The sequence below is a fragment of the Cervus elaphus genome, chromosome 20 (genome assembly GCF_910594005.1).
Source record: "Cervus elaphus chromosome 20, mCerEla1.1, whole genome shotgun sequence".
NCBI lineage: Eukaryota > Metazoa > Chordata > Mammalia > Artiodactyla > Cervidae > Cervus > Cervus elaphus.
This window is the reverse complement of record NC_057834.1, coordinates 119,267,402-119,277,563: the sequence shown is the minus strand read 5'-3', so window position 1 is coordinate 119,277,563 and position 10,162 is coordinate 119,267,402. Positions and strand designations below refer to the sequence as shown.

The window sequence follows — 10,162 nt, the reverse complement described above, 5'->3', positions numbered from 1 at the left end:
CCGGCCATAGGAAGGTCTTTGGTCCCCGTGCTTAAGGGGGAAGAGCCCCCTGAAGGTCCAGTTCAAAGGCTCTACTGAATCCACTCTTCTCAACGAGTGTGCAGCCACCAGGAGGCAGACGTGGGCGGGGAGGGGGAGAACAACCCCTCCCCAGCAACTGAAGACCAGATGGAGCATCGGTGTTCACTGACCCCAGGACCTTCAGCCAGAGAGAGCTTAAGAGCGGGGGTGCAGGTCCTGTGTGTGTCTGTACCTATGTGGGGTGGACGGGTATGGACTGGGATTTAGTCTCTCCTTCTGGGTCTCTTCGCTACCCCTTGGGCTTCCCTTTCCTGGGCCCAAGCGTGGGTGCTGGTGACTCAGAGAGGAAAGTCACCCCCTGCCTGCCCTCGAGGAGCTCCCAGACCTGACGCTGGAGCTGCACACAGACAAGGAAACAGGCAACACAGGGCAATGAGTGCAGAGATGCTGGTGTGGCCCAGAGGAAGCCCTTAGCCCAGGGCTCAGGGCGAGCTTCCCAGAAGAAGTGACTGCTAAGCCGAGCTTAAGGGGTCTTCTGGCGAGTCTCAGGTGCAAGGATAACACACACATTATCTCTGCTTCCTCCCAGTAACCCCGCAGGGAAGTCATGACAGAAGGAGTCTTACCGGCAAGTGAAAAGAACATCCAGAAGCCCAGGTGGTCCCACAAGCAGGGAGGCGAAGAGCTGGACTTTCAACTAGAGTCTGCATGATTCTTAAGTCCCCAGTGTGGACTACTGGGGTCTGACACTGGGAGGAGAGCCAAGCTGGGGGCTCCAGGCTCACAGACCAGATCTGAAGGGGAGGCAAATGCCTCCCATCTTCATCCCAGAGCAAGTTCCACCGGTTCGAGCCATGTGACTCACCTGAGAGCTTGGTCTAAGGAGATAGGGTAGGATAAGGAGAAAGACAGCCCATCACAGGCAATGGACACCTCCCATTGCCCCCACTCCTCTTCCCTGGGCTGGGGGAAGAGACTCTGCCTGGCAGACGTTCCCCGGTGATATTAGGCTCCCTGAAATACAATAAGAGTGCAGTGTTCCTGCTCATGTCACTCTGAGCATGAGAGAAGTCATCTTGAAAATTATTCCAAGCCCCTGCCACTCTATCTTAATAACACTCAAGCTAGGACTCCGCACCCTTTTTTCAAAACCAACTCCAGGCTGGAAGTTCCTCTTCAAGTCTAACTGAAGTAAGCTGTGCTGCAATCTACTTTCAACTCTGCAGTTGCTGGGTGGGGCTTTTAGCGTGATTCGGGTGTAACCTGCCATGTAACCCTGTGAAATCCACACGTTTTAGGTAGAGGAAGAACAGGAAAGGTGCCGGCCGTATTACAGAATGCCGGAGGAGCAAGAATGTCTTCTGGGAGTAATAGAACCTCTGGGTCCTGGAGCCAGGGCCTGGGCAGCCTTCGCCTTCTGCCCAGAGAGCAGGGGGAGGGATCCGCCGGAGGTCAAGCTGCACAAAGAGTGAGACTTGGGTGAGGGCACCGGACTTCGCCCCGCCTCGAGGGGCATCAGCACAGCGCAGGCACGTGGGGAGAGCTGGGGAGAAGGCAGGGGGAGAGCCCGCTGGAAAAAGAGGGCGGATGAGAGGTGAGAGAGAAGGCGTGAACAATGAGTTCAGGTGGAGGAAGGAGAAGGGAGACACGCGACCGATACAAGAAGATGGAACTAAAAACTGCACTCGGAAAGAGACTGGAGCACAGACAGGGAGATGAGTAAAGGCGGGGAGAGCCAAAGAGAAAACAGGCTTGGGACCGGGAGGTCCGGCCTGGGGAGAAAGGGGTGGGGAGGGAGCAGGAAGGCGTTGAAGGAGCATCCTCTCCCTTGTCTGTCAATCAAGGAGCTCAGAAATCCCCTTCCCGCAGGGCGGGAGGGGCGGAGAGCTTCCCCCACGTCCCCTGACGCCCTGCCCCAGCCCAGAGGCTCCCCCTCCCAGGCCCCCCGAGCGATGCCCCCTCGAGACTGGCTGTGCAGCCCCGATAGATGGTGGGGGGCCCAGCTGGTGCGTTATCAGCCTCCTCCAGGAGCCAGCCTGAGCCACTCAGCGGCTGCCAGTCTGCGATTAGGCCCCCGGAGGGTCATTAAGCACCGCCCTGGCCCGGACCCAGCCTCCTTTCCCTCCTTCCTCTGGCCAGACTGGCAGGTGGGAACTAGCGATAAGGACTGGGGGCTCCGGCAGTTCTGGGGCCGGCAGCTCCATGCCCCCTGCCCCCTGTCAGGGCAGGAACATGAGGTTGGGGGGAAGGTCAATGCCAGCCCAGCCCCACAAGGACCCCAGGATGGAGTTCCCACCATCCTTGTCCAGCTGGTGGGGAAAGGGCTAAGGAGGCTCCTGGAAAGGCCCGGGGGTGTGGGGTGGGGGGAGGGGAATCTGACCCCTCTACTCACCCAGCGGGCCACCCCAGCCCAGCCCACCACGCCCCCCCACCCCCACCTTCAGCACCGGGACAGGACAGCAGCTGCCACAGCCCCTGCTGGTGAAGTGTGAGGGGCTGGAGGGGAAACAGGGGGATGGCATCTCTGCCTTCAGAGCTGGCAGGCCAATGAGGAGTCAGACTGGGAACCGCCTCCCCCCACCCCCGACACCCCGAGACAACTGGCGGCGGGGGGGGGGGGGGGGGGGGGGCGGTCCTGAGGTGAGACAACAGGGGGCTGAGGTGGGAGGAACGTAGCTTCATACAAGGAGGATCAGACCCAGGCAGCCAAAGGCTGGGCTGGCTGGTCACTTGACTCTGTCCTCTGGTCTAGTTAAGGAAGACTTCCTAGAAGAAGAGGTACCTAGGCAGGGCCAAGGAGAAGGAATGTGCAGAGTTTACATGGGCAGAGGGGGGTGAAAAGGCATTCTTTCATGTGTGCAAAAGCCGAGAGTGGGAATCACAGGAGCTCTAGCCACAAGTCACTGAGCTGAAGCCCAGAGAGGAGAGGCGAGTCACACAGCAGGGCAGAGACCCAGCCAGCCTTCAGCTGCGGGATCTTCCCTAGGCTGCAGGCTGCAGACTAGCCCCCAGAGAGGTGGGAGGGATGGTCTGGATTTCGGGTGGAACTCCCCAGGGGTATTTGGGTGAAGCCCTGGAGCAGCACAGGAGCAGCTGTAACGGAGGAACCAGAGGCCGTGACAGGTTGAGACAGGTGGCAGAAGGAGATCTGAGGGACAAGGTGGGCTGCTTCCTGCCCTCCAGCCCCTCTCCTCTGGAACTTGGGGTGCTCCCGGGACAGCCTGCCTCCAGTTGCCAACCCAGACAGAGACAGAGGCTGCTCTCATGAGAATGACAGTTCTAGAAGTGAGGGGTCTCCAGGGTCAGCCAGCCCGGTTAGGGTCATGTCCCCTCCTTCCTGCTTCATTCTCCCAGGGGGCCCAGTTCCTTCGCCCCACCCCCACCTGGATCTGGGAGTCAGTGGCTTAGGAAGGATAATTCCCACTCAAGCTTTGTGGTGAGCCTGGCTAAATCCTCAGAGGGTCAGCAGAGCTCAGAGAGGACATTGACTCTCCAAAGTCACATGGCAAGTCAGGAGGGGACTTGCTCAGACTCCAATCTGAGCTTCCCGAGTCCTAGCCCTAGACTTTCCCTAGTGCTTCCAATGCCCCAAGCCCAGCCCAGAGGGGCCATGGGGATGAGGACAGAGCTGGATGAATGAGCAACGAGTGAACCCGCTGCAACATCTGGCAACATGGAGGCAGGGTGGAGGGGTCAGGGTTGGTGCTACATGAAGAGCCCAGAATCACCCAGATTTGCAGTTGTGAAGGGCAGGTCAAGAGAGGAAGACTCGGGACTTCCTTGGAGGTGCAATGAAGAATCCTCCTTGCAGTGCAGGGGACCCAGGTTCAATCCCTGGTCAGGGAACTAAGATCCCACACACAGCAGAGCAGCTAAGCCTGTGCACCACAACTAGAAAGTCTGTACACCGCAAGGAAAGATCCTACTTGACGCAACAAAGATCGCGTGCTGCAACTCAATGCAGTCAAATAATACATGTTTTCTTTAAAAGGGGAGGGGTGCTTTTTAAGAGGGTCTCTGCCTGGAGCAAGAAGTGTGCTCCTTGGCCTCGGGGGTTCTCCCAGAGAGGACTTCCTGGAAATTCTCCAGAATCACCGTGACAGTGGCTTTGGAAGATGAGTCAGAAAGCAAGATTGGGCCTCTCTGGAAGCCTAAGGAGCTATTTCTGAGCTATTTAGAGTCTAAGACCCAGAAGTACAAAATGTCTTTATTTCACAGAAATAAGGGCCCTTGCCACGGTCGGGGGAGGGAGATGTGAGGCAGGATGGGAGGTGCTGAGCTGATTGTCTTTTTCAGAAGAGTCTTCTGAAATGAATTGGGCAGGAGACCCCCTAGAACCTCAAGGCCACAGCTGAGCCCCAGCCTGGACACAGTCTGAGCGTGGACCTTGGCAGGAGGGTGGGACAGACGTGGGGGTGGAGAAGGCAGGCCCCTTCCTGCTGATCCCTGTAGAGAGAGGGAGGGGGCTGGCATGGACAGGCAAGCAGGGGTCACATTGGGGTGCTGCGGACCTTGCCCTCCTCCTCTGGGATGTTCTCATAGGCATTCTCATGCTCACTGGACCTGAAAGAGGATGATAGGGGTCATTGCTCCTTCTATCCCATCCCCTTCTCCCTGCCCCATCCCGCACTTGTGAGGGCTGTGTCTTCCAGAATAAATGTTTTGAGTCCCAGAGGGGGTTCCCTTGACCATATCTGGTCTCCTGCACCTGAGACTGGAGGCCTCTCACCACCACCACCCTGAATCCCATCTCTCTCTGCCATCTAGCTTCTCCCCCGGGGAACCCCACTAAGAAACCCCCTGTTGAGCCCACTTCCTCACTGAGCTTCCTCCCCTACAGATTCTCCTCCCTACAGAGTCCTTCTACTCATCTCTTCAGAGTCCCTTTCTTCCACTGAGCCTCTTTTCCCCATTACATCCCTCCCTATGAATCCAATCTACCCCCTGAGCCCCTCCCCGCGCCGAGTCCCTATCCCCTTACTGAGCCCTCTCTCCAAACTGAGGCTGCATGGAGCCTTGCAGTCCTCCCAAAGGCCCCTTCACTCACCATCCTCCCACACTGAACCCTTTCTCTTCACTGAGCCCTTCCGCACATGAGCCACCATACTCCCCACCCTCTCCTCATCAAAAGCTCCTGGTCCTGAGGTCCCCGGGAGCCCCTGGAGCACAGGGTGATCTGCCCTATACCAGTGCCTCACCTGAAGCTTGCTGCCATTGAGGAGTACTTGCCATCTGTTCCCACCAGGATCCCGTCTGCTTTGTTTCCAATGGTCATGACCATGTTTATAGGCTCCCTAGGGACAGAGCTCATCAATAGGGCTCCCTGGGTTCCCTCTCCGTCTGTTACCCCTCCTCCTTCTAGTCCAGTCAGGCCCAATTTTATAGGCTCTAGGGGAAGCCTCTCCCTCCAGCAGGGCCCAGCATCCTGGTTCTGGCCACACTCTAAGGGGCCTCACACCCTTCTCCCTGATCCACAGTGGGGCCCTCAGGTTCCAGCCTGAGGTCTACTAAAGACGTACCAGACATTCTTGTACCAGCCACCTCCCAGTCTCCCTCTGCTGTTTTCCTCTGGCCTCAGCTCAGCTCCAGAGCAGACCCGGCAGCCCTCAGTGTCTGCCCCAGATTTCCCACAAGGTTTTCCTAAGCAGTAGGAATGGCCGCTGAAGGCAGAGCTGGGGCCAGTGGAGAAAAGAACCATTTCCAACAACAATCTCCTTGCCTCTTACTCAAGGGTGGCCTTTGCCCCAACATCCCCGGACACCACTCTCATGAGGGTCACCAGGATCCTAACCACTGCTTATCTTTCCTCGGACATCCCACAGGCACCTCAGACATAATATATCCAAGTTGCCCCAGACCTGCCTCTTCTCTCATGGTCTATATCGGTGGGCAGCCCCATCAGAAGCCTGGATGTTTTCCCTGTCCTTCCTCCCTCCTGTCTCTATGTGCCGACCCCTTCCTTCCTTGACAGCTCTTAGACCTGTCCCCTCTCTCCATCCCCTCCGCCGCCTCCACAGTCCAGACTCTCTCCTGACCTCATCCTCATCCCTTTTTTTCATCTGCAGACATCTCAACCCGAGACTGGCTTACACACTTGCACTGGATCCTTACTGCATTAAGGACAAAGCCTGAAGTCAGGGGCCTTACTGCACAAGCATCTGCCTGGCCTGGGCTCTGCTGACCTTGCCAGCCTATCTCAGGCCTCTCCATCCCTCTCTCCATCTGGGAGCTGCTCATGTTCATTCAGTGTCTCCTGCAGGGCTGCTGTTGGCACCCAGGACCGGCCACCAGTATGAGAAACAGGGGCAGACGCAGACTTGCCCCAGAGTTGACAGGTGCAGAATGAACTAGATTTCAGCCCAGCCCCCTCTGCCTTTGTGCTCTGCTCCGAACTTAGGACCCCTCAACTGCAATGCTCTCCCACCCTGCACTGTGCTGGGACTGGCTCCTGCTTGGGCTTCAGGATAAACATACAGTAGGAAACCTTCTCTGGTCGCCCTCCTTTCCCCCCCAGGTCAGGCCCACACAGCACTCTGCAGGCTCCTTTAGCATCAGCCTCAAGCTGCGATGGCTCCCACCAGGTTTGCCTTCCCTTCCCATCTGGGAGTCTGTGAGCACAAGAGCAGTGTCTGTCCCGTTGCCCCTTTGTGCCTCCCGAATGTGACATGCCAGCAGACCCTGGAGAAGGGCAGAACATTCCTGTCCAGGGGTTTTCACAGCCCCCATCACAGATGGGCCGCTGTCCCAACTCTACAGATAGAAACACTGAGAATCCGAGAAGAGACGACCTGCCCCCAGTGAGCACACTCAGCTGTAGACACTAGCAAATCTCCGCTCTGCACCCCGAGACCTCAGGCCTCCGTGTCCCTTCCACACAGTGAGAGGATTTCATCAACCCTTCTCCCTGCTACAAGAGCAGTGGCCAGGGTCCTGGTCCCACCCTGCCTGCGCCGGCCCAGCTCCAGGGCCGCCCAGGCAGCACTCACGGCTCTTCCTGGCACCAGAAGTGGTTGACAGCAAAGGCGATTGCGACGAGGACCAGGAACACAGCCACGGCGATAAGGCCTTGCATCCAGGGCTGCAGGTTCCCCCGGCCTGGAAAGGGAGGAGTGTGCTATGCTTTGGCGGGGGGGTTGTCCTGCAGCAAGCTGGGCGCTGCCAGTGCAGGGGGCCCTCCTGCCTCTGGGCAGGGGCCTGTGCTGGAGGCTCCCAGCCCGCTGCCTGGACCAGAGGAGACCGTCTGGGGAACAAGGACCCCGTCTGACCACTGGGCTTATAAAGGGGACGGTGGTTTGGAGGAAGACAGGATTTGGAAGAAAGAAACGAGCCAAGGAGGGAGGAAGCCTCAGAGAGCAGCATCTGAGGTCCAGGCAGCCCAGAGTGTCCCCTCCTCCAGACCTCTCCCGCTGCAGTGGGTAACAAGTAGGGGCCCCCAGGGAAAGCCTCGGCCCAGGGACCAAAGGGCAGCCCCCTGAATAGCCAGCCTGGCCCTGCCAGGGAGGGTGGCTCTCCTCCTCCCCTGCTCCCAGGCTGGAGCGGCCCAGAGCTAATAGGACTGGGCTGGCATCTGGAAGATCCTGTTTTGTAGCAGAGGTTCTCTGGGGTTGGGTAGGCGTGGGAGCACGGACAGGCAGGGCCGCGCAGCGGGAGTGCCAGGGGTGCCCAGAGGAAGGGTGGGACAGAACACCTTTGGAAAGGCAGGACAGAGGGCCGAGCTCTCTCTGGGTCTTGGCAGAAGGGGAGCTTCCAATCTGAGCCGTTTTCGGCTCCTCTGGCTGGGTGCCCAAGGGACTAGGCCAGACACCAGTCTGAGGCCCCATCCAGGCACCTTCTCTGCGTTTTGACCCTTGGCCCTTGACACCACCTCTAACCCTCAAGATTTCGCAGAAGTCTCTGCTCTCAGCCACTGGCAGCCCCAAAGGGCTCTCCTCTCCCCGGACATCACCGTGCTCTGTGAGCCCGAGAGAGCCTGGCCACACCTAAGGACAGACACGCAGTAGCAGTTAGATGTCTCAGGAAGGGACAGAGGCCAACAGGAAACTTTTGAAAGGTCCTGCTTCCAGGCAAGAATACCTGCGTTCCTAGTGCCGTCCTGTACCTAAAGGACCCAGGCTGAGCATCAGAAACTTCATTCTGCCTCATTCCCTCTCAAAGGTGCTTCCTTGAGTCTACCCGAAAGCTCTCCTGCTGCAGGGAGGCACTGCCTTCTCTGAGCAGTCCCTGATCCTGGCAGGTGTTGGGAAGGAGGGAGGGCCCTGGGAACTCTGTCCTTTGGTCAGACCTTGCTCATCTCCTTGGGTGACTGGAGATAGACAGTGTGATTACTGTATGTTCCATACTTGCCAAAACGCTGTGTTTTGGACTCCTTGTTTTCCCAAAAAACAACGGTTCAGGCCCTTTGTTTCCTCAGTGGCTACTCAAGGATTGGGAGTCAGGGCTCAGGCCCTGGGAGGCCTGTCTCTGCAGCCGATTCCTTCCAGACACACCAGGGACACTGCTCTTCCTTCCAGGTGGCTCTGGGATGGACACACAGCACAAGGGGCAGGGCCTGCGGCAGGAGAGAGGAGATCTAGCCCTGTCCCTTCTTGCTCTGTTGTGTGACCGACACAAGTTACTCAGCCTCTCTGATCTTCAGTTCCCAAAGAGGGCTTCCAAGGCCTGAGAGACAGAGCTGAAGCAGTCATGCATGAGAGCTCAGGGTGTCTGCAAAGGAGGGGTGCTCTGGAAGCCACCCCCTCTGGGCCCAAAGCCCACCTGCAGAGTCCCCAGACTCTGGCTGCAAACACAGCCTCACAGCACAGGGCAGACACCAGGTGGTGGGTGTGGAGCTTTACCCATACAAAGCCCTACCCCACCCCTGCAGGGCAGGTGCCCTGGGAGGTGGGCGGCCAGGTGTATTGTCTTCATTTTATGGATGAGAAAACTGAGTCTCAGAGAAGGGCAGTGATTTGCTCATCTCCTTGTGTGGCAGAATACACACAGCACACAGCAACACAGAGGCAAAGCTGGACAGAGAGCCCAGGAACATGGTGGGAGCCCCACTGGGACTTTGGGTAGGAAACAGTGGGGGTTTAGGCCAAAACCAAGACAGAAACAAGCCTGCCATTGAGGGGTGGCTCAGCCCCCACCCCCACCCTCCTTGAAGCCCCCAACTCTCAGAACCCAGCCATCTCTAGAGCAATTCCTGCTCCTGGAGCGTGGGTCTCAACTCCCCTCCCCAGCCCTAGATCAAGCGTTTCCCTGCTGCCCTCATTTCTCACTTGTGGGAATCATGTCCCAGCCAGAAGCCTGTGTCTGCCTCTGGAGGTTCCCCGGACTAGCCCAGTGCCTCTTCCCCCTCCAACCTGCAGGTGCCAAGGGTGATGAGAAGGACCAGAAGACCACCCCCTCCACCCCTGGGCTCCCAGCACCCAGCCCGGCCCTCTCCTCCCCGCAGCCCCGGGGCTGGCCCAGGCCCTGCTACCTTGTTGACAGCTGGCGGGGGGCACTGCCGTGAGCAGGCTCAGGACGACCAGGCTGAGGGCCAACATGGCTGCAGGCACCTGCTCGGGCGGCTGGAACCTGGGCCCCTGGAGCTGCTGTGGGTCCTGTGTGTGTCCGCTGAGATCAGCTTGGCCTGGTTTGACCCTGGACGAGAGAAGCTAGTGAGGAAGGAGGCGAGGGAGGGAGGAGGAGGGAAGGTGGAGGGAACCTGCCCTCCCTCCCACAGTAATGAGCTGCCAGGCCTGGCCTTCCCTGGCCAGAGCCCAGCCCACCCAGGCTGGTATTTGAGGTCATCTTCCAGGGACCGTGGGGCCGAGCCCTGGGAGGTGAAGGGAGTCGGGCCTCACCTCCAAGCCCCAGGCCCTGAAATCTTGTGTCAGCTCCCCCTTCCTGGCAGTGGGGCTGGGTTCTGGGGAAAGGTGTGACACATTCTGGCTCCTGCCTTTGAATGAGCCCAGTGGGCGGGGCCTCTGGGCAGGGCTGACAGTGGGATTAAGAAATTTGCTGGTTGGTTCCGGGCTAGGGGAAAACCCCAGAGGCTAGGAAAGGTCAAAGCTGCCTTCTCCCTGAGAGCCTGGCCGTTTTTCTGTCCTTATCTTCACCTGTCCCCACTCAACCAAGCCAGAGCCCAGGGTCCCACTCCTGCACACAACCCTGG

General features: G+C 58.5%; 1 protein-coding gene across 1 annotated transcript; it reads right to left on the bottom strand.

Annotated features, from left to right (window-relative positions):
- Positions 1-4,208: 4,208 nt before the first annotated feature.
- PDZK1IP1 (PDZK1 interacting protein 1) lies at positions 4,209-9,958 on the bottom strand. The gene is made up of 5 exons (XM_043878245.1): positions 9,852-9,958; positions 9,485-9,648; positions 7,008-7,116; positions 5,220-5,315; positions 4,209-4,584 (listed from the first exon to the last, which is right to left on the bottom strand). The coding sequence occupies exons 2-5, from the start codon at positions 9,549-9,551 to the stop codon at positions 4,512-4,514; spliced, it is 345 nt and encodes a 114-aa protein (XP_043734180.1). The 5' UTR covers positions 9,552-9,648; positions 9,852-9,958; the 3' UTR covers positions 4,209-4,511.
- Positions 9,959-10,162: the final 204 nt, after the last annotated feature.

What these genes read in the sequence shown, in the direction of transcription:
- PDZK1IP1 (XM_043878245.1), bottom strand. Translation starts at nt 9,551, where the DNA reads ATGTTGGCCCTCAGCCTGGTCGTCCTGAGCCTGCTCACGGCAGTGCCC. An exon ending in TTCTGGTGCCAGGAAGAGCC is followed by an intron (nt 5,316 to 7,007) that starts GTGAGTGCTGCC and finishes CTCTGTCCCTAG; the next exon opens with GGAGCCTATAAACATGGTCA. An exon ending in TCAATGGCAGCAAGCTTCAG is followed by an intron (nt 4,585 to 5,219) that starts GTGAGGCACTGG and finishes ATCCTCTTTCAG; the next exon opens with GTCCAGTGAGCATGAGAATG.